Below are 25061 nucleotides of genomic sequence, written 5' to 3'. Positions count from 1 at the left end.
CAAAGAAGATGTAAATACACTGAAAAATACTTTTATCCAATCCTTCGAATATAAACATCTCTTTTTTTTCAAATATGCGTTAAATGAAGCAATAAAAACTAATTTTTGTACGGAAGATATATTTACTAAAACAAAATTTTAAAAGCGTTGCACAGGAAATATCAACAAACGTTTTGAAAGATTACACTTAGTTTATATTATTTACGATAGATTTACCTTTCGGTAACATTTTTATCATGAAACAAAAACTGACGATTGAAATAGGTGAGAAAAATACGATTAGGATTAGCATTCTAAAAAACACATCAAATTTTAAAGTTTCTTTTTATCGGTCCGCGTTAAACAAACAAAAGAATGTCCCATGATTTACGTAAATTCTCAGTAGCTTCCAACATATTTCATACTATATTTAAATCAATATTTTAAAGTATAAATTTTTCCAAATTATCTATAATTGCAAATCTTTATGTTTAATGGAACACTAAGAAGTCCTGTCTTAACGTCTTTTAGAAAAATCTGATGTGGGGACCACATGACTTCCTTGTACGCCTTTTTTTTTTGTTTATTTGTTTAAACTCCAGGTCCACCGTAGGGATTGCTTCAGAGGATCGGATAAATGATTTGTAGCGTTGTGAAAATGCCATGCCTTACCGGGATTCCAACTCGGGCCTCCTGATGAAAGGCCGTGACGCTACCACTCGCGCCACAGAGGTTGGCTCCTTGTACGCCTGTTAGATTACATACACACATTTGTTTTAAATAAAAAGTACCTTAAATTTTATTTCATTAATAATTTGTGATTTTTTACATATTTTTTTATTATTATTGAATTATTATTTATCGTAAATTTTCTTATAAACAGAGAATACGAGTTTATTTTTAAAAAAAAATAATAATTTCTACCGCTTAGTTGTCTCATTTTTATAAATTATTAGATAATAATGAAACACTACTTTTTTTCAATTAAAAAAATGAAAAATCTGTCTTCTTGAGCAGAACTGCACAAGAGAATTTTTTTTACATAAGAAAGCGTACTTCTAGTACCTTTTAATTGATCGACCTCGCATTAAGTCATATTGTAAACCTAATCTTCCTGATTACTTTTTTCTTTTTTTTTACAGTGCATCAGAATTATGTCGGAATGGACGGTGAAAAGGTTCCGTTTTTTCTATCTATTGTTATCACAGATGCTAACAACCAATGCGTCCCTCAATACCGTGCCATTTTGTGGAAGAAATCTGTAAGTATTTTTTAAATAATTTTTTTTATCTGTGTACAATGAAAAAAAATATTTATTTACTTAATTCTTTTTAATTGTGGTGTTAACCACGAGAAAAAAGTTTCGTACTTTTTAGTCTCTGATTTTTTGAAACCTTGATCGTAATTTTTAGTTTCTGATTTTTTTAAACCTTGATTGTGTTCATATTCTCATTACTTTTTCCTTTTTTGGGGCATTTATAAACATTAGCAGGACAAGTAAATATAAAATTTAATTTCCCCATTCACGGTTAAATTATAATAAAAATTCCTTTCAACACAAAAACGAAATGTACTAATATGGCTTTTAATCCTATTTTTATCACACTCAAATATAGGAGAATTCGTAGCCAAAGTAAAGATAAAGTGTAGTTACTGAAGTTACTGGATATAACATGCGAAACTTATATAAGATAAAAACACTTTAAATGAAGACAGAACATATTCTTTAAAGAATATTTAAAATGTTGACAGTCAATGCTTCAATTACACTTTCATTATGAGATAAAATTTTATGATGTAGTATTTTGAAGTGTTTCCCTGGATGGTCAAACAAATTCCTCGCTAATATTTGTCTGTTCGTTGTTCAATATGAGTAACTTTGTTTATTTTAAAAATAAATTTACTTTTATGAACATGTAAATCTACACCACTGTACGTGTACTTTATGTACACCTTTCCTAGTAGATTATTTACAAAAAGAAACCCGCGCTGCTTTTTCATCATTATTACATTGTATGGTTTAATCGCCCTCAAATATAGAACTTAATCTAAATAGCCGTTCCCTTGTACAGATGTTTCGTTGTTTTTGTTGCAAATAAAATATACCGGTGTTAATGTTATAGATAATTGAAAGTTGTTATGAATACTTGGAACTACGTAACGTTTAAATTTAAATTGTTTCACTCGCGTTAAGAACCTCTTCTAGTTCAGAAATTGTATTACCAAAACAAAATTGATTATTTTAACTTTTAACCCAAATGTTTAAACTTCTCATAATTACATGATTGTAACGAAAGCGTAACTATTGCTCCGTTATTACAGCGACACCGGTGGAAACAGTGTAAATAAAAAACTATTTAGAAGTTAAAGAACAAAAATAGTGATACACTTTACAATTACATTAATGATTGTAAGGTATTCATCGATTGAACACCGTTGAGTTTGCTCCCATTTTATGTTTTATATAGAAATTTTTTTTGTACTTTTACACTTCTCAATAAGTAAACCTATCCTAACTTATATCATTGGTAAAAAATCCGAAAATGCATAACTTACTATAATAAAACTCTTTCAATGGAACTATAGTTTACTGGATTAAATTAAAATGTGTAAAATATATTTTAGAAGTATTTCAAGTTCTATTTAAAAATGTAATTTTTAATTTTATCTACTCCTCCATTCTATCCTTTGCATGTGTGTGTGTGTGTGTTTTTATATATATTTATTTTTATATATATATATATATACTTTTTAATTTAGGAACCTTACTTATGTGATATATGATTACAATGAAGCTATAATTAATCGATAAAGTAAGACAAAGAAATTAAACTGTTAATATTCAAGAGTCATTTACATTATACATACATAAACATAAAAAAAAGCATAAAAGGTAGTTTTTTTTTACAGCTGAAATAGACGAAGTTTTTTTGTATTAAAAAAAAACTGATAGGTTTCATTTCAGTCACTAATGAAACTTTAATTAACTTTTGCATAAACCAAAAAAAAAATTGATTTTGTTTTTTTTATAGCTAATAATAATTCTGATCATACTGATGTAAAGAGTTTTTTTTATCGTATCTGAAGAGAATTTATGAATAGCTTTAAAAGCTTTTCCGAATTATAAAAGTAGCAGATTTTTTTTTTGTAGTGCAATTCTATTAATCACGTCGTGTAAAATCATTGTAGTTCTTTATGTTTTTTTTTTGTTTTTTTTATAGTTTTATACAAAATAAAATTGTAGACTATATTACACATCGTTTCCTTTACCAAGTAGTAATTTTATTCTATGAATTCATACAGTTTTACCTTCAAAAATCTTCAAGTACTCTTTTATGTTAAGCTATTACACTAAGGAAAGTGCAAGATTGTACGTGTTCTTAATAAATAGAAATTAGGTAGTGGAAATAATATGTCTTCGCATACATAAGGGTTAGTTTCATCGTTACTGGACTGTACACCAAAAGAATCTTGTGCAATGATTGTTTCTCTTTCTACCTAATTCTCGTCCAAATGAACGACAAACCTCACCAACACAAGAAACTTATGTATTTTAATTAAATAAAAAATTAATTAAAAATAAAAAATTAATAAAAATTAATTATTTTTGACGCGCAGTAACTTCACTAGTGTTAAAATCAGTAACATATTAATTATTATTTGTATCTATAGAAATAAAGCTTGTTAGTAATTCCTTATTCATTTGTGACTTCTCGTGATTCAGCAAAATTATAGGTAAATTCTTTGAATAGTCACGGAATAGGTGATCTGAGTTTATTACGTATTAAAATTTATTTATTTATTTGTAAATGCCCCGTATTATACTAATTCCTTCATTTAAATATTAATATAAGCGGAAAACCAATATAAATTTAAATTTATGTTACAGATACAAAAATATAAAAATAATTTTTGTTATTGCTGTAAATATTTTATTAAAATCCAAATATGTTTTTAAAAAAAAAATTTGATTTAGGGTCGTAAAAATAGTAATTAAAATTATTGTCTTTTTTCTTGTTTCTTCCTGAAAAATGATTCCAGTAACGTAGTTATTTCCTGTTTAAATTAGAAAATTGAAATAAAAAGTAGGAAATGTTTAACGATGCATTTAATTAAAAGAAACATTTGTTAAGGATTAAATTTAAAAAAAGCGTTGATAGAGTTTTATGTTTGGAGGTTATTTCCGTATGTTTGTGAAACATCTGTGTAGAAGTGCACTAAAAAAGAGAGAATTATGGATATGAAGTAATGAAGAGAAAAAAACGAGGATAAAATTTAATCATAGTTCAAAATAAAAATGTTAACTGGCTGGTATATATCATGAGGGGGAGAAGGGTTGATTAAAACAGCGCTACAAGGAACCGTAGAAGGAAAAAAGAAAAAGAAAATACCGGTAAAGAGTGAAGATGATAAACGATTTAAAAGGAAATGGATTTATAATGAACTCAGAAATTTATCTGGAAATAGGAAACAGAAGAATGAAGACTAGTGCATAGGACCTGCCTCAGGACAGATAATCACACGGTATGATAACTTAAATAGATGCACAGTTTTTCATGATTTCTCTAAGGCGATAGACTATATTCTTAGATTATATTATACATTTCATTCAGTTATAATTTAAAAAAATAAATAAAATCAACAATTTACAAACTGTATACTAAAAATTAAATGAATACATTCCTAAATGAAACATTGATTTCATTCCAACGAATAAAAATCTCTTTAAAAAATCTTTAAATGCCTTATTATTTGACGGGATAATATAATTGTAATTTTAATGCTTAACTTAAGTATCATCAGACGTGATTACAGAAGTCTGGCCCGAGGAAAACCTTTATACTTATTTCGTTTGGTATACAATAATGCATGTAGTTTTGGTGTTTTCTAAACAAAAGAGTCTAAAAAATAATTTCCCTTATTAATTTTATTGTTACTGCGTGGAAATTACATTTTAATATACAATTTTTTCACGAACTTCTTCTAAACTTTCATGAACTTCTAAATTCTAATTACAAAATGATATAATACAGATGAGCTAACATGGTTTGTTTCAAGAAATTTTAAATAAACTTTCACAAACTGATTTCCTGTTTTCGACTATATTATTACATTATTATTTCCTACGCACGGTGCGCGCGCAAACACACCCACCACTGTAGCTAATTATGATATTTTTACCTTTCAGTTATTCTGTAGATTTTGTATTTGATGTTTGTATTAATATGCCGTTTCGTAGATTTGATTTTAAGTGAAATTTAAAATAATTTTTGTTATAACTATTTTGTCTAACAATAGAAAAGGATTGTCCATGACGTTATATTTGTGTTGTGGGCTGTGATGCTTGTCATACGTGATTTGCCATACTTTTCTCGCAAATCCACCTATCATAATTCCTTCTGAGATATCGATTTGTAAGAAATATTGGTACATTTAAGTAGAACAGAATTAAACAGAAAATATGACTATGTACGAGTGCCGCTCGAAAAATTCTCGACCTGACAAGAAAATAACATTTTCAGAAATTCTTTTTTTCACCGTCCAACTTGATATATTTAGATACTTTTTAAATAATTTTCAACTTTTTAATAGCTTCATTATTACGCGATATCAGAGTTGCGTCCAACTCTGCGACTTAAGGGTTGTCTCAACTTTGATCTCATCATTTGAAGTGAATCGTCGTCCAATAAATCATTTGAAAAAAAGTACTCGCTGGGAGCCAAATCCAGCGAATACGGCATGTGGAAGCACTTCGAATGGTAGATCGTGAAGTTTTGCAGTAAAAATGCGAGACGTGTAAGTAAATGCATTATCTTTGTGAAAGAGCACTTTGTTTTTTGGCCAGGTGTGGACGTTTAGCCTGAATAGCCCCCTTCAGTTAGTCCAGTTGTTAAATCGGTGATGGTTCTGCCTTTTCCCGTATAATCCATGAGTACCACACTATGCGAATTCCAGAAAACCGTAACTGTGACTTTATAACTTTTATAACTGGAACCGTTTTCGCTTTCTTTGGCGCACTTTCAACTGCTCCTACCCACTGTTTCAATTAATTTTGGTCTCTGCGAGTAATAGTGAATCCATGACTCACTATCCGGTGAAACTCCATCATCCATTCATCTACGATTATAAAATTTGAAGAAACTTAGCAAAATTCCGTTTAAATAAGTTTAAACATCATTAAGAAATGTTCAGTTGAATGCGTTTCAGGTCGACTGTTAATAAACGTGGAACCCATCGGGCGGAAAATTATTTCATACCCAAAACATCGTACAAAATGTAGTGGACACGTTCTATCAAGATGTCTGTATTGTCAACAAGCTCGCTTATCTTCAGTTGGCGATCGTTTAATTTGGTTTTGTGGATTTTTGTGATGATTTAGTGGAACGTGTCTGTATTTATGTATCCCAAATTTTCATCATCTTGAATAGCTGTACGACAAAATTTTAATTCAGCAGCCCACTTTTTTAACATCGAAAACGAGGGGAAAGAATCCTTTGAAGTAGACTTTTTCTGTCTGTCAGAGTTAAAACTTTTAAAACAATGTAATTTAAAACAGATTGATCTTCAGTATTATCCATATTTTCAGAAAATGTCAAAATTTCTGCTTTATTCCATTATCTCATACAAGTTACTAAATTCACAAGTCTGAAACTTAACAACACTCCAGCTAAAAGTTGATATTTGACAAATATCGTAGTCTTTAGGTCATACTTGCCCCATCTCTCTGGCAGGCCGAAACCTTTCCGAATGACCCTGGTATTTGCTTGCATATACGAGATCTGTAAATAAAGTAATGAGACTAGTGTTTTTTGGCAGCCAAAGTGGTATCACTGTAAAGTTATTAATAAAATTATGGTTATATAAACAGCTGATTTATGTTAGGTATTAAGATTTTTAATCTGTAGTTGCCATGTGAGATGTAAACAAAATTTTCGTGAAACGAGTTTTTGTTGTGCTTTACAAAATTGAGTGATACTAATTATGAGCAACGTTGTGCAATCAAATTTTGTGTTCAACTCGGTGACAATGCTATTGAAACTTTTTCAAATTAAAAAGGGCATATGGAGATAACGCTCTGTCACGAGCCCAAGGTTTTAGGTGATTTAAAGCATTTTCAGAGCATTTAAAGCCGGGAAGAAGTTGCGAACGACCCACACTTAGGAAGACCGTTAAAAGTCAAAAAGTGACTACAGTGTTGAGCGAATCAGAGATTTAACACGGTACGACCGGCGATTGACTGTCAGAATGATTGCAGAAGAATTGAATTTAAACCATACCGCAGTTCATCAAATTTTGACAAAAGAATTGGACATGAAAAAATTTGTAGAAGATTGGTCTCAAAAAATCTCACTGTTGAACAGAAAAACAACAGGGTGGAAGTGTGCGATCACACTTCGCCCTAGATCTTCTAGGGCGAATTTGTGAAAATCGAAATATAAATACATTAAAAAAAAAATATTAAATGTGTTAAAACTTTTCGGAACACAGTTGTGGAGCAAAATTAATTTTCTTCCTTGTACGAAGTAAAGGAAGTATTGTGATCGCATTTTGAAACATTTCGATTATCAGATTTCAACGGAAATATCCATTTTGACGATCCCTGAATCCAATTTGACTAGTTTCGGCGTGACGTCTGTACGTACGTACATACGTATGTATGTATGTGCGTATGTATCTCGCATGACTCAAAAACGATTAGCCGTAGGATGTTGAAATTTTGGATGTAGCACTGTTGTAACATCTAGTTATGGACCTTCCTATTTGATTGCAATCAAAATTAAAATTAAAATTTTAGTTAATCATATATTTGGATCTTAAAGGGAAGGTACGTCAGTTCGAATCAGTCTTCCCTCTTTTTGTTATTTTTTAACTTTTTTTATTTATTTTTTTATCTTTACTTTTTTTAAATTTAAATATATTGATTTAATAATTATTAACCCGTGACTGTAAAAAGTGTTACAATAAATAATAATTTAGTGATTAAAAAAATGAAAAACATTTTTAGGGAAATAAAATTTTATTTAATTTTATAAAAAAATGTGTAAATGTAATTTAGTAGGCATTACATATGTGTATATGTAGTAAATCTGGTGAAACATCTGATAATTTAATATTAATTGAAAGTTATAATTCAGAATCTTATTATTTTTGGATTTTCTTAGCAAATTCGTATAAAACTTTTATATTTATTTTTAAAAAAATAATTTTATTTAATTATTTGACAGAAAAATAAAATACATTTTTTAATTGTATTCAATTTAAAGTGCTTGTTGAAAATTTTTTTTCACGTGTGTAATATGCACAAGATTTCTGGTGTGACGTATAAATAAAAGTTAATAATAATTAAACTATTTCATTTAGTCAACTCCTGTATATTGGTTACAAATACTAATTTTAACCTTACGGTGCGGAATAATCAGTTTTTATTATTGGATTATTTAGTAAACAATTAAAGAGTAATCAAGGGACTTTTACTCTAACCTAATATTTCAGGTAAGTTTGTTGAATTAATAATTGTATAAATATTTTATGTTAATAAAAACTAATATTTTTAGCAGTGGTGTAACTGTCCACATTTATTAAAGAATTGGAGGATCTTATCTCACTTTCAAATGAAATAAGCTTAAATGAGGTGCAGAAAAAATGTTTATATGTAATTTAATAGACGTAAAAGGAAGTTATGTGGTTTCTATAATAGATTTTTCCTCCAAACTAATGTTAAAATCAGTCTACAATTAAAAACATAATTCATTTGGGAAAAGACAGAAAGTAAAATTAAAAATTATGCATCAAGCATAAATTCCAGCTCTGAATTTTTTTTGGCAATCGACTTGGTATTACAATTAAAGTAAAAGGCAAGTAAAAATGATCTTTTCTTAATTAAAAATGTAATTATGAAAATGTTTCCAGAGCATAGTAATTGCTAAATCATTGAAATAAACTCCTGCAGAATGTTAGAAAAGAGGGTTTTCAAAAAGCCACTAACTGTTTTAAATATAATCGATAGCCGCTGAAGCTTTTTCAGCTTTTATCTGCTGAAAAAATTAATTCTTTTTTTATATTTTACACCTAACAAATAACAAATAGAAATTAACCAATATTGAAAAAAAGATATCTGGCAAAAAATCTAACATCTGCAAAAGACCATAGAAAGTGGAATATTCCCAATCTGTTCCAGTTGACAAAGCCCTTCACAGTGCATATTAATGCAAAATCTGATAGAAGTTTTTACTGAACTAGGTAAGAAGGAGATTTGGTGTTTGATAGTTAATTTATTATCGATAATTATTATCATTTACCAAGTGTAATTTAGTTGCAATTTCACTATAAAGATGACTTCAGAATCAGTTAGCATAAAAAACAAAAAAAAAAAATTTACTGTCAGATATTAAAAAACATAACGTAAAAAATATAAAATTCACGAGTAGAAACAGAGAAATGAGATAATGAGAAACATTGATTTGATTAATATTAATGAGTTCAATCTAAATTTGAATCTATCTCTTTCTGTTTTCCAAATAGTTCTCCAGAGCAATACATTGCTATGTCAAAATTTACAGACTGTGAATTAATCTCTGTGTGTGTGACACACACACACACACACACACACACACACACACACACACACATACACGCATGAGTATAAATTTATATAATGTATGTAGTGGTGCATTAATTATATGGTACGCATGATCCAGTTTACCATATAAAGGATGTAAAACAATTTATTCGTAAGATTAATACAAGGTGAATTGAAATATCTGTAAATAAACTTTGCATCTCATATTATAACCCATACTCATATTGCTGATATGATAATAAATTTATGTAGAACAGTAATAATATTCCGTAATTCAATTAATATCAACAACTTCGCTGAATATTACAAATTAATTTTCAATTTTTGGTACTATTTGCCAAAAGAAATGAAAATAACCTTACATTATGTTACATGATTTTGTTATAAAAATCCACAAACCATTACTTCATTCAAATTCTTGTAACTAAAATAACTGTAACACATATACTGAAATTATACAGTAGTATTTTTGTAATAGAATATCCAGCAACTATTTTTTTTTTTGTCTTCAGTCATTTGACTGGTTTGATGCAGCTCTCCAAGATTCCCTATCTAGTGCTAGTCGTTTCATTTCAGTATACCCTCTACATCGTACATCCCTAACAATTTGTTTTACATATTTCAAACGTGGCCTGCCTACACAATTTTTTCCTTCTACCTGTCCTTCCAATATTAAAGCGACTATTCCAGGATGCCTTAGTATGTGGTCTATAAGTCTGTCTCTTCTTTTAACTATATTTTTCCAAATGCTTCTTTCTTCATCTATTTGCCGCAATACCTCTTCATTTCCAAGCTTCACTTCCATATAAAGCGACACTCCAAACATATACTTTCAAAAATTTTTCCTGGCATTTAAATTAATTTTTGATGTAAACAAATTATATTTCCGACTGAAGGCTCGTTTTGCTTGTGCTATTCGGCATTTTATATCGCTCCTGCTCCGTCCATCTTTAGTAATTCTACTTCCCAAATAACAAAATTCTTCTACCTCCATAATCTTTTCTCCTCCTATTTTCACATTCAGTGGTCCATCTTTGTTATTTCTACTACATTTCATTACTTTTGTTTTGTCCTTGTTTATTTTCATGCGGTAGTTCTTGCGTAGGACTTCATCTATGCCATTCATTGTTTCTTCTAAATCCTTTTAGAAAAGGAAGATTAAAAAGTAACGGAGATAGGGAACATTCTTGTCGGCTCCCTTTCTTATTACGGCTTCTTTCTTATGTTCTTCAATTATTACTGTTGCTGTTTGGTTCCTGTACATGTTAACAATTGTTCTTCTATCTCTGTATTTAAACCCTAATTTTTTTTAAATGCTGAACATTTTACTCCAGTCTACATTATCGAATGCCTTTTCTAGATCTATAAACGCCAAGTATTACTACCAGCAACTATTACTAAGTTATATTACATTTGGTTTGTTTCATCCTAGACAAACATAATCTATTAAAACTTACTATAACTTATGTAAAATGTAAAGGCGAATCCTCTCTACAAGCTGCCTCTACTTACCTCCTGTAAACCAATCCTACAACCCAGCATGTGGAAGACTTGCACTGCTTGCTACAAAAGTAAGACCTCCACATGATATTGCTTGTATTTGTTACACTGATAGAAAAAAATTTTTTTGATGTGTCTCTAAGTGTGATACCATTTCTTGAATTGTTTTTTGCATACATTACAGATCTGTAAATATAATTTTTACATCACCCTTAGTTTTAAATAAACTACGCTTAAAAAAAAATTAAGGGAAAATATAGTTAAAATTTGTAAAATTTATAATTTTGCATGGCCATACCTGTTTGATTTTTCTGATGCTTTTCTTTGTAAATAACCTCAGGCACATTCCGAATTAATGTCCAACAGTAATTGGTTAGCATGTTAGTATTCTATTTTTTCTTTGTACTGGCTTTCCATCACCGAAATATCTTGGTGGAAACGTTCACCATATTCGTCACTTACATCTCCGAGGTTGTCCAGGAAAAAATCCAAATGTGACTGGAGAAAATGTATTTTCAAAGGCATATTGCATCTCATAATTCTATATGAAGTACTAAGCTGATGTAACATTATCTTGGTAATTGTCGGATTTTTGTTTGCCGATAAACGTCTTTAAATGAAGCCCAAGTTGCACTTTCTACATTATTTAACATTAAGTTAAATCTTTGATCAACTCTCTTATTTGAGGACCAACAAATATTCCTTCAATTTTTCTTTCACATACATTTGGAAATTGCTGCCTGATGTACAAAAATCCAGGCCATTCTTCTTCATTGCTTTTACAAAATTTTTTATTAGTCCTAGCTTGATATGGCGAGGAGGTAAAAATATTTTATTGGGTTCAGCTAAGGGCTCATGAATAATATTTTCTCCATTTGGAGTTAAGTTGTCTCGTTTCTTCCACTCTTTTGTAACATAATGTTCATCCCTAGCTTGGCTGCCCCATTTGCAAAGAAAACACATGTACTTAGTATAGCCTAACTGCATGCCTAACAAAATAGTTATAACTTTCAGAACAGCTATGTTCCAGCTAGGTTTTTAAAATTTATTTTTTCAAGAATGTCTTTCATCACATTGTATGTCTCTTTCGAATTAATACCCCAAGCGATTGGTATCGAAGGATATCTGTTGCTGTTGTGTAGTAGAACCACTTTTAAACTAAACTTGGACGAATCTATGAAAAGACACCACTCAGGTTTATGAACTTGTCCTAAGTGCAACACAAGCTCATCAATATTTGTACAATAAACCAAATTATTTTCATCAATAAAGTACTGAGAAAGTTCTTTTTGTTGGCTTCGAAAGCCTGAAATTTTTGTATTTTTTTAAGTAAATTCCAATCTTGCAGTCTTTATGTTAACACTTCAACTTGGTTTTTTTGATAAATTTAAATCCCTAACAAAGTCATTTAATTCATCTTGTAATGTAAGATGTTGCTTTTTGGAAGATAATTCAAAATCAAAATCTTTGTTGTCTTGTTCAGTACTGCTTGATTCTTCATCGCTGTTTTCGAAACATACATCCAAAGGTGGCTCAGGAACTGGAATAATTTCACTGCGAGGCACAGGCCTGATTGTAGATTGCAATGAAGAATATTTTACAGTATGTTTAGTTATTTTAGAAATTCCAGACACACTTGTTAAACAAAGGTAACAATCGGTTATGATGATTTGGTTTACACCAAACCATAGTTACACCAAATGGCAAAGCCTTCCATGTACCTTTCAGCCATCCTCTTAAATATACAGAAGAATTAGTGCATACTATTTGAGGAGCCCACGTCTTATCCTGATCACCAATTTTACACTGAAAGTACAAATGATATGCTTTTTTAATTAAACGTGTAACGTTTTTTCTATTTGATTTTACGGTAAACTCACCACATACATAACAAAAGGTATTCATATCGTTTACACAATTTTGAGGCATTATGACACTGCACTGTTAATAAACTTAAGACAGCAATAAGACTGAAAAAAATTTATTTATTCCTAAATCCAGTGCTTAATACAAACACAGCTGTGATTTCAGCTACATTTTTGACCTGCACAAACATGATTAATCTTCTCGATGAAGTCTCACCTTCAGTATTAGATATGATGTCATAATATGTAATATGTGACAATGATATGATTTAATTCTTTGTTTAGTATTGTTTATTTATAGCTTACAGGTTATGTTAACAAAGTTAAACTGTAAAGAATGAACTAACAAAATACAATATAGGAGCTTAAAATGCTAATTATACGTTGAAAAATGAAAAAAATCCTTTAATTAATATTAAAACATTTTTTTAAAAATGGTGGGTGATAGAAAGATTTTGAGTTCATATTCATTTTCAGTATCAAAAACAGATTAAAATCATGTATTGCATGTTAGGAAACAAAAATTATATTTATCAGTACTATTCTTATTTTTTTAGTATTGTTTATTATACCATATTCATTTTTTCTCCTCTTATTTATTTATTTAAATTTGTCTTTTAATTATTCATTATTTATTTCATCTGTGATTTATTTATTTGAGATACTATATAATTTTTTTATGTTTTACCTTTATAAAATATAGTTTGAATTAATGTTCTCATTAATTAATTAAATTAATTTTATGTTATTATAGTATGAACTTAATATCTTGTTATAACTTGTTAATTTTTTTATAAGAAATTTAATAATGATTATAATTACATTACTTTTACTCACATTTCTTTAACACTTTATTTATTTATGTATTTTTTTATAATTTAATATTTTTATTTTGTATTTTTGTAGGCCTACAAAGCTCAAAATATATTTTTTATTGGTGCGTACGTGCTATTTTGAAATAATTTTCTTAAATAACTATGTCACGTCAAAGAAAATCATAACATTATAGCTTATAATAGATAAACAACTCATTTTATTATATACTTTTGTATTGCATCATTGTTACTATTTATTTTTAGCAAAATTTTTAGTTTAAAATATTTCAAAAAATTTATACTCATACTTTTAAGAAATAAATTACTTCATATATATCTTGCACAAAATAATAATTCTATTTGTAATAGCAAATTACCAGAACTTATTTTGTTACTATAATAGTGATGTCAAAATTAAATACATCATTGCAAATTAATGGGTGTGACTTTGGAATACACTACATTGGCTGTTGGTGTGAGGAGAAGTCTCTGAGTGATGTTAATAGTAGCAGAGGGGATGCCAAAGCGCACTACTGACCCGCCTTCAGAATATTAAATGCACCACCATAGTTAATCAGTTCCATTATAATACAAATGTATTATCCGTAAATGTTTTTAAATCAGTTGATTATTAGTTTAAAATTAAAAAAAAATAAAAGTTAAAATTTACAGAATTGAAATGCGTTTATTGTTTACTTTCTAATATATTTTCTTCAGGTGTTTTTAAATTTTATTTTACTTTTAGTTAAGTTTTTTTACAGAAACAATATTGGATTGTTATTACGAATGAATTTGCAGAATGTAATTACATTCTGTAGATACATCGAAATGATTCACATATTTCAAGAAAATTTTAACATATTTTATTTCAGTATGTTGCACACATTAACATATTTTAAGATAGGATAGTGTATATAAAATTAACTCACCATTGTTTTAGTAGAGGGTATTATTACATCACAAGATCAAGTAACAAATTTAAGTAAATTCATTTGTGTAGTTTGACTGATTGATTCATATTACGAGCTGACATTCTGAAATTGACAAAAGAGGTTATGATTTTGAAAAGGAGATTATGATTGAACAACTAATTAAATATGTTCCCATTGTTGCTAACTTGTCCTTCAAAAAGTTCCATTGTCATTCAATGAATTGTGTTTTCTGTACATCAATTTGTCTTATTATTATTGAACGTCCCTCATATATTTCAGAAGTCGAAGGATATCTTCTCCAACTTCGGTGAATGCAGCCTATTGGTAGTTGAATCTCTTGTTTGTGGAATCAGTATATTTGTAACTTTTTACCAAATCACAAAGCCCTGTTGAGTAGTTGCTAATAAAACCCAACAAAAGAATGCTGCCCATTGACAGTACGAAAGGGTGATGATAATGAAATACAACCTGTATAATTTACTACCTGTATAATTTATACTAGATCGTGGATACCGGTGTTCTTTGGTGGTTGGGTTTCAATTAACCACACATCTCAGGAATAGTCAAACTGAGAATGTACAAGACTACACTCATACATATCATCCTCATTCATCCTCTGAAGAATTATCTAAACGGTAGTTACCGGAGGCTAAACAGAAAAAAGAAAGAAAGAAAGAAAAAAGAAAGAAAGAACCTGTATAATTTGACCTTTTGCTATCAAGGTTTTATCTTGCTATCAATTTAATACAAGAAAAAAGTAATAACTTGTCTTTATTCCCTGATATAAAAGTACTTTTATTTTAATTTATATGCCTGTGTTATCAATGATATTTCATCATTGGGATTATTAAACTCTACTACTAAGAAATGCCCCTTAGTAAACTGATATTCCTATTAGTCTAAGCCTGGACAAAAACTTTGATAATATACTTTACAGTAGTCTGTACAGTACTTTACTATAAAGTAAAGTAAATAAAAGCAAGTAAAGTAAATTAAAAATTGATTATGCAGTAGCTGTGTTATTTATTACATAGAATAGAATTCTGAAGATAAATAAAAAGAATTTTGAATAGTAAGGTTGTAGATAAACATATAAATAGATTAAGAACCAGTAAAGAATAGCAAAAATAAGAATATTTGAAATCATGAGATCTCCAAGCAGGAAGTATAATTTGTCATATCTGAAGAAACTAAAACAATGATCATATCAAAACCAGAACTTGTTGAAGAAAAAGTTTTATAATTCTTATGAAAGTACTTCAAATAAATTAAATTCTCCTTATTTATAATCTTTTTTCTTTTAATAATTTTGTTTTGTAGAGTTTTTGTGAATTAAATTTAGAAATTATATTAAAAACAGCTTTTAATTTGTTTTGTTGTGTGAAATTATTATTTTTTTTATTTTTTTCAGGGAGCACAAAAAATTTCATTGCCGTATTCTCCTAATAAACCGATGTCTGTTAAACAAATAATAAGGTAAGTATTATTTTCATTTTCCTTTTAACATTTCTAAGCTTTAAAATATCACAAGTAAAACTGACAGTTTATTTCCTTCTACCAGTAAGAAATACTTCATGTGAAAGTATATTAAATTCTTAACTACTGTGTTGAAATTAACTTATATAAAATATAATTTTCTTAGGGTTTACAAAATAATTATGTATTGTAATTGGAGTGAGTGAATGAGTAAATAAATTAAAAGCAAAGAAACAGAATGGAAAAAAATTATGTAAAGCAGAGAAACGTATTGGACCATCAGGAGAAATTTTTTAATTTAATTATTATCGTTGATTATGAAACAGACTGGAAGAATGAATAAATAAATAATAATAATAATAATAAATATATTTTAAATACAGGATTATTATTTGTTAGGTTGAAAAGAAAGAAACAGGTAAAGAAAGAAAAACTGGAATGTTTTAAATATAAGACACGAGTATATATATATATATAGTGTCAGCTCTTTGGAATGGATTCTAAAAATTTTATATCTTTGTTATGTACTCTAAAGCATATTTTTATTTCAATGTGATTAGTTTAATGGTAGTAATATAAAGTACAAACTGAAATTTAGTTTACTGTATTTGCCATACATGATTTGAACTTTTTTTCTTTTTTTTAATAATGATCCAATTGGAATGATGTTAACCTCTGAAACTATTGAAACTGCTTGATTTCTAAAACCCCTTGAACAACCTTGAAAGTACAAGATTGCAACCCAAATATTTTATAACTTGCCATTTAAGTTATTAATCTAACAGAATCACTTAAATTTTACAATACAAGATATAGTTCCAACTTTGAGCATTTAGTAGCTGTAAGGGAAATAACACAATTTCTTTTTTTATTTGAAAAAGTAGTTAATTATATTTGATCTTGTTCTGATGAGAAATTTAAAATGTGATGCAACATGGTGGAGTTATTTAAAAATTTTTAAATACCCTTCCTTCTATTCCCTAAAAGGGGAAAACTTTCATAATTATCACACAAAAGTTGAAAATTTAATCCATAACTCTTATTGTTGTAACTCTCTATCTGAAATGACTTCAAAATTATAAAGGAGTTGCGGTACTTTTACAAACTCTTTCTCACTCTCTCTCTCTATATATATATATATATATATATTTTTTTTTTAAAGTCATGATACATTTTTATTTATAGTTTCATCTGATTTGACCAATATAGAAAATCTAAAGTAAAAGAATATGAAATGTAATTTGATGGTGATGTAAAGTTGCACTTCCCAGTGTTTATTTCTTTAACTCTGGTTAACAATCATACATGTTTAAATTAGACAATGTTTTTCTCCCAAATGTAGATTTAATAATGTAACATTTTTATAGGATTAACCTACATTTAGCATATGTCACATAATCCAATTTAAGTCTCATCATCCTGTTTTTAAAATTGAAAGAAGAGATAACCAAAAAAACAAATAAAGAAAATATTCTACAAGATATTTTCAAACTATCTTTGCTACTAATATAGTCCCAGATTACTCAAAACTCATTCTAAGTTTTTAATTTATTCTGCACTGATTCTTTTTCAATTTTGGTTAATATTTTCATTCATACACTAATCAGAACTAAATCTAACTGAAAAAGCTTGTGATCAACAGGCTTACTTACAATTATATCTTGAATGTATTAAATCAATAAATTTTCCTTAGCTTCATTATACATAATTTCTAAATGTGAGCTGAAAAATACTTCTAATTAGATATTTTTAAAGAAATTTCTTTTGCTATTCAGGAATTTCTTATTAAAATAATCAGGTATTTAAAATAGCTTGTTTATTTTAAATAATTTCTTTTTTACTTATTTAGGATCCCCTTTCATAATATTATTGCTTTAACTAAATAAATTTTTAAGTATGCTTACATTAAACTGTAAATATTAACAATCCTATTAATTTGAGAATTAGTAGGCATATATATGTGTATATCAGCTAATCATGTAAAAGATAAAATGTTTAAATGTCGTATGCTAAACATGTAAAACTTTTTTCATATGCAACCATTGTCATTGAGTAAATTTGAAGTTTTTGTTAACGTTCAGGTAGAAATATTTTTTATCCCCTACTTAGCACCGGTGAAATCTCTGCCTTTCGACATGCTGAAAGGGATCTTTTTTAATTTGAATTTTAAACTTTTATATTTTTAATTTAAACACGCAGAATCAAATTGCATAATAAAAATATTTAAAACTTGCTTCAAAATATTTCCAGTTATCTTTGCAACCATTCTCAGTGATTCAAAAAAAGATGTATATCTTTTTACACAAGAAGAATATGATGCATGATCAATCTAAAAAGTGGTTGGAAAGATTTAGCGCTAGCATATTTTGCTACTGAAATTTTTGGCAGTACTATATAGATGTCCTTGGCCAACAGTTATCAACTAGGAGCCAGTTTCTTTTCACTCAAGAACATATTGTTTTGTAAATTATACAACAAAAAAATATGCAATAGCGAATTCATATATCTTTACCACATCCAAACAAATATTGGACATTCAAGTTAATGGCTGGTGGAAATTAATTTTTTATATTTACAAATTAAAAGATAAACCTTGAAAGTTTTATAATTGGTGTTATCAGTTTTCTTAAACAATAAATTAAACAAATTATTAAAGTAAATGTACAGATAATTAATAGAAAAGTAAACTAATTTATTATATACAACATTATAAAATGTCTGTCCCTTTTATCTCCCTAATGAATTATTACTATTCTTTATACCTGTAAACCATTAATTATTCTCTTCCATTAATTATTCTTATCCCTGTTTATTTCTTATTTAACTTTAAATTATATTCAGTTTTATTTTATTCACTACAATAATGTGAGTAGTATTGTTTTGAATAAAACATACTTTTTTACCTAGCCAGTGTTTAAAAATTTCATTACATATTTAATCATAAAAAACATTCTTTTTTTATTTAATGTACTGTCTCATTAAATCAGTAGGTAAAATATGCAGTAGAAATACTAATTTTATAAATTTGGTTCGTGGTTGAATTTTTTTATGTTGGCTTGATATTTTTTCAGTTGTCATTTAACTTATTTTTCATTTTGTAAATAAATATTCGTGCACATCTTCCATTATTCAAGACTTCTTCCTTGAAAAATAAATAAATTTCATTAGTAGATTATTAATTAAATTTTGAAATTCATGTCAATTACTTGAACCTAAAACAGATTTCTGATGTTACAAATTAATTTATATACATACTCATAAAAACTAAAAGTATCTTTTTTTAGATAAATGATACTTGTACATGTAAGATCTAAAATTAAATAGAAAAAATACAAAAATAAATAATCAGTAAAATAGAGAAGTGGTAAATCTTATCTAGACATGAAGAAGTAAATAATGTATAAAAGGGTAGATAAACTGGAGTTGTTATATAACTGTATGCTAAAAAAATTATTCTATATTAATGAATGGTTAAACCTCATACTAATGAATAACCAATATTCTAATTATCAAATAAATATTCATTGTAATATTCTAATATACTAAGTATACTAATATTACATTCTAATTTAAATATTACACTCTCGTGCGCGCGCGCGCGCGTGTGTGTGTGTGTAAGAAATATTTAAACGTATTATGGACTGTAGTTGAGAAAACTTTTATTTACATTTTTCACTTCATCATGTTAATATCAGATCTCAAAGTCAAAGTAATTTTTATAAAACATTGATTTGTGTCTGTTTCTGCCCAAAAATATTTTGAATGTACATAGAAGCAAAAACCACAGGATTAATTTCAGTTTAAAGTAGACAACTCAACTACTCTAAATCAGTTTTATGCCCCATAGCAAAATTTTCATTCCTGAATGATTTATTTCTTAACAAAACCTGAGATACTTACTGTTTTATGACCAAGAGGCAACAAAATGATCAAAAAGTTAAATACTTTTTATTGAGCATCTAAAATTTATCAAATTAGCAGTTCCCAATATGTAATGTATGGAATATGTATCAAAAAATTTCCAAAGATCCAACTTGCTGTCACTAAAAGTATTTTGTTTTCCCAGCTATTATAGAATATAAGAAAAAAATAAGGATGGTCTTAAATTTTGCTTCTCCCTAGATAATTATATTTTTAGAATCATAAAAATAGAGTATCAAGATCTGTACCACATATGCAAAATTCTGTTTCTGTTATGGGGGGGAATATGTTATATGAGAAACTAGAGAAACCCAAATTAAAATGTAATGATCTCATTAAAATATTAACATAAAATTAACAACCACAGTTATCTGTAAAGTAAAATACATTCCCTTAAAAGTAAAGTAAAATAAAGTTAAGTACATTCCCTTGGTCAAACTGAGAATGTACAAGACTACACTTCATTTACACTCATACATATCATCCTCATTCATCCTCTGAAGAATTATCTAAACAGTAGTTACCGGAGGCCAAACAGGAAAAAGAGAGAGAGAGAGAGTACATGCCCTTAAATTTATATAAAGCTAAATTAGATTTGATATGAATATTACACAATTTTATGTGATTAATATCATATCCCTCCTCGACCATCTTTTCTTTACGAAAAACAATTTTAAATCTTTCTTTTTCATTGATGTATATGAGTTGTTAACCTAAAAGACAATATATGAATAAAAAATTTTAAATCTGTTTATATTTAACACAAAAAGAAAAATTGTAAAGAAATTAAATTTGTAAATAAATATTGAACTGGGTTGATTTCTTGTGATATAGGAAAGAAAAATAAGATTTATTAATGTAGCTTTAAATTTTGTAGCCAAAAATTTTATATTGATTCTTATCAATACTATAAAAAAAGTACACATTTACAAATTCCAACCATTATATTGTAATTGAATATGTAAGTATGTAGAGGATTAAGACATAACATGTAAAATAAATAAAATTTTATTTTTTTCCAGCAATTTTCCAAATATGGAAAAACTTGACAAAGGGCCAAAAGAAATTTTTTCTCCTGATATACAGAAAGTAAGTAAATCCTATATCTGTAAAATATAATTAATTTTCTTATAAGATGTACAATTTTACATATATAACAATTTAAATGCTAAAAAAAAATACATGTATATCACTGAGCAATTTAAAATCAGAAAAATGAATCTCCATTAAATTTTTTTATAATAACCATAAACTGATGTAGCAGAGTACAGTGTGTATGATGGAAATAAAAGCGTGTTTGCACAAAGCAGACCTTTGCAACTATATATATAATTTTACTGCTGTAATTAATATAGTATATATATATATATATATATATATATATATTAATTATATAACTATATGTACTGTAACTATAATATATATTACTCTTTTCTCATAACATTAGGCTCATTCAAAAACCATGTATTCTGCAATAAAGTGTTTAACTATTTTCATAAATAGCAAAAATTCTTTCCACAATTAAAAGTTTGTTCAGGTAGCCCTGAATAAATTCAAGATAATAGTTATTGTACATGTTGTTATGAGGAAAAAAAAAAGATTCGTAATCAAGATCATGAAATAGTTAATAATGTTTACAATTTTATGAAGAAAGAAGTTATAAAGTTAGGAAAATTAGAAGATGGTAAACATTTTAAAAAATTTGCCATCTTAACAAATAACACAACATTTTCAAAGTCAGATATTAAAAAATTAGCAGAAGAAAAAATGAATGAAATGAATAATGATGATTGGAAAGGTATTGCAAACATGTAAAAAAAAACTGAAACTTAGTATAAGAAAATGGAACTGCTAATCGACGAAATGACGAGTAAATTTATCATACATTAGTCTAGATAGTGAAAGTGACTGTTTCGATGATGACAGAGAAGATGTGAATTGTGCAGGAACTAAGCATGTAATACAGATTTCAAGTCAGTGTTAATATTGATAATTATAGTTCAACCAATAATGAAAAAATCATACAAAAAAAGGATTTAAAAATTTAAAATAATAAAAGATTCTAAATAAATGATGTACAAAAAAGAACTGTACAGTAATATTTGTACATCTGATTTAGTGTAATTTATATACAGTGTACATTCAAGTCCTAGTTGAGATTTTTTTTAGTTTAAAAATACACCTAAATTTAAATTTTTGTTTTTGCAATCTTTATTTATTGAATTAATAATACTAATTACATAATAATGAATTGTAACTAATAAAACATGAAAATGGTAATATATTAAACATGTATAAATAAAAATACATCAATTATTATTGTTGTCTTATTAGATGGGTGTAAACGTTTTCAGGTTTGGTAGTAATGCAGTCTCAACCTTTTCTAACACAAACTTTTATTTTCATTGTACACACTACAGAATCATTGTATATAATGTAAGAGTTTGCAACAGAACTGGCTAAATAGATGTGGTTTCTTTCTACAATCAGTTTTTTCTTGTGGTTGTGCAGTGTTTAAATTGTGAATGGTACCAGCTATTGTTATTTGTATAATAATATTTACTATTCAAGTACATGTGAGGTAATCAGAATGATGTCATTATAAAACTGAATATTAAATATGTTTTGGTAAACTTGGCATGATAATGTGAATATTGAATTTTTTGAAAACTTCTTCACTCCTATTTGTTAGGTCTGACATAAAATGATTGTTCTTCTAATGAATGGTGATTACATCTTCATAACTGATTTGTGTCTCATTGACAGGTCACCTTTAATAATTATTGGTACTTAAGGTGAATTACTTATTTACAATTATTTAGAAACTCAAAGAAAAATGAAAATTCGTTTCAATGCAGTACTTTCTGTTTTATGAAGAAAAAAAACACACTTACTTCACTTGGAGTGTTGGGTATTGCAAACATTTTGTTTCTTTACATCAACAGATTTTTAGTTAAAATCTAATGATGAATATTTTACTGGGTTGATAAAATTGTGTTTTTTCTTAATTTTTGGCATGGTGAAGAGGATTTTAAAATTGTGTATTTATTACACTTTTTTTTTTAATCATTTAGGGTATTGTTTGGCTTTAATTAATAAAATTAGTGTTTCAAATTGTTTTAATGTGTATGGTGTGTTTATTCAATCTGTTTTCTTTATTTCTGTAATTCAGAATTACAATTTTGTTATTTTACAAATTGTTTTATATGCTTTGTCATACATTAACGTTATTAAATAATGAGCAAGAGAAATTCATAAGAAATTAAATCATGTAAATAAAGTTGTTATTGTTTATAGATGAAAACCATTAAATTTTACAGCTATTACCATTTATAGAAAAATGTATACAAATGAGAAAGGGAAAACCTTCTCTTCATTTATAATATCAACTTGAATTACAGAAATATTTTGAAATTACTAAATAATTATTAAAATCAGATCACATCATATGTATTTTTGTAATGTTAATTCATGTTTTAGCAGTATTTTCTAATTAAAACATGTAGTGTTTGCAAGCTGATATCTGAACAAAAGTGTTTGATGTAATGGTAGTTCACTCTAATTGTTTGGTTTAAAAGAATATGCTCTTTATGGTGACTAAGTTAAAAGTAGTTCATGCGAATTCAGTTTTTCATACTTCATTATAAACAAAAATTTCATGCCTGCTGCCGAGTCTCAATGTTCACCTCTCATATGAAATTTTTTTATTATCATTCCATCAATGAGGAAAACCTGGGCCCCAGAAACACCATCTATATATTTTTTTTTAATAATAAAAAAAATTACTTGATTATGGAGTTAATAATAAAACATCAATTAATTGGTATTTAAAAAAAAATTATTCCATAATTGTGTATATATTCTTTTTGAGCAAAATTATTTGTTTTTTATGTGTTAGTTCTTATTTATTAATAATCTATGAACATATTTATTTAAACATTAAAGTTGATGCTACAATGTTTCAATAATATAAATTACAAAATTCAGATATTATTTCATTCATAATCATGATGCCATTTGACAGACCACAAAGTGTAGAAAAATGAAATTATTATATTGGTGGAAAGAGAATAAAGGAGAGGGTCATACCAAATATAAAAAGGTAAACAGTTAGGAACTTTAATGCCCTACATTCACTTTAGGTGACAACTTGCACACAAAAAGTTGTTGCAGTGCTAAACTGAAGGAAATTAAACAAATATAATTTTGCAAAACTCACCTTATAATATTTGTAGTTGCTTTTGTGGTTGATGCTGCTGTAGATTTTATTCTGTCACCAGCAGATGTTTTTGCTGTGGTTTTTGAGTTAGGCGTGTATTAAAATGTGGTTGAAAATTGTATTGAGTTTGAATTGTGCGTGTTCATTTGGTATTACAGTGTTGTGTGTTTTTGTGTTTGTAAATGTTATATTCATTACATTTGGGTCAGTTTGGGTTTTTAAATATTTATGTTTTAAAGTTTTTACTGCCAACAGTCATTGGCAAAAAAATAGAGAAATATATATGTAATATCTACTTAATATTAATAATATTTAGACCATAATATTCCCTACTGCATATGTTTATTTAATATAACTATCTTTATGATTAATGCTTTTCAGCAGTATAATGTCATGAATGTCAGTCTTGTGGTATTGTTTTAAATACACAGAATTAAAAGTACAGTTAATAATGTAAAAATTTTTTTCTGGTTATATGTTATTCATATCATATATTATGCATTATCCATTCATGTAATCTGTTATTTATGAAACACTGTAGACTAAAATAATAATAATTAATTAAACATTAATACTAGAATAAGTGGTATTAAATATTCACACACCTAAATACCATCAAATCTCCCTATGTATATTTATAATATCATTTTGCTACTCTTTAAACCTATTTTAATATATATATATATATATATTTATTTATTTTATATATAGTTTATGTAAAATGCTGGGTAAACACCAAGCTGGTGTCTATCAACTTTTATTAATATAACGGTC

The 25061-nt window shown here is 27.4% G+C and overlaps 1 protein-coding gene across 3 annotated transcripts in view; it reads left to right on the top strand.

Moving 5' to 3' along the window:
• Nucleotides 1-25061, top strand: part of LOC142328128 (GTPase-activating Rap/Ran-GAP domain-like protein 3) — a 514058-nt gene that overhangs the window by 433439 nt on the left and 55558 nt on the right. For all 3 annotated transcript variants that reach the window (XM_075371663.1, XM_075371662.1, XM_075371661.1), the window contains exons 7-9: nucleotides 1122-1240; nucleotides 16083-16147; nucleotides 21091-21157. In XM_075371663.1, the coding sequence (XP_075227778.1) occupies nucleotides 1122-1240; nucleotides 16083-16147; nucleotides 21091-21157 (251 nt within the window). The remainder of the gene's footprint in view (nucleotides 1-1121; nucleotides 1241-16082; nucleotides 16148-21090; nucleotides 21158-25061) is intronic.

This window comes from Lycorma delicatula, chromosome 7, assembly GCF_047948215.1.
Source record: "Lycorma delicatula isolate Av1 chromosome 7, ASM4794821v1, whole genome shotgun sequence".
NCBI classification, from domain to species: domain Eukaryota; kingdom Metazoa; phylum Arthropoda; class Insecta; order Hemiptera; family Fulgoridae; genus Lycorma; species Lycorma delicatula.
The sequence above is the reverse complement of the archived record's forward strand: the minus strand, read 5'-3'. Positions and strand labels throughout refer to the sequence as shown.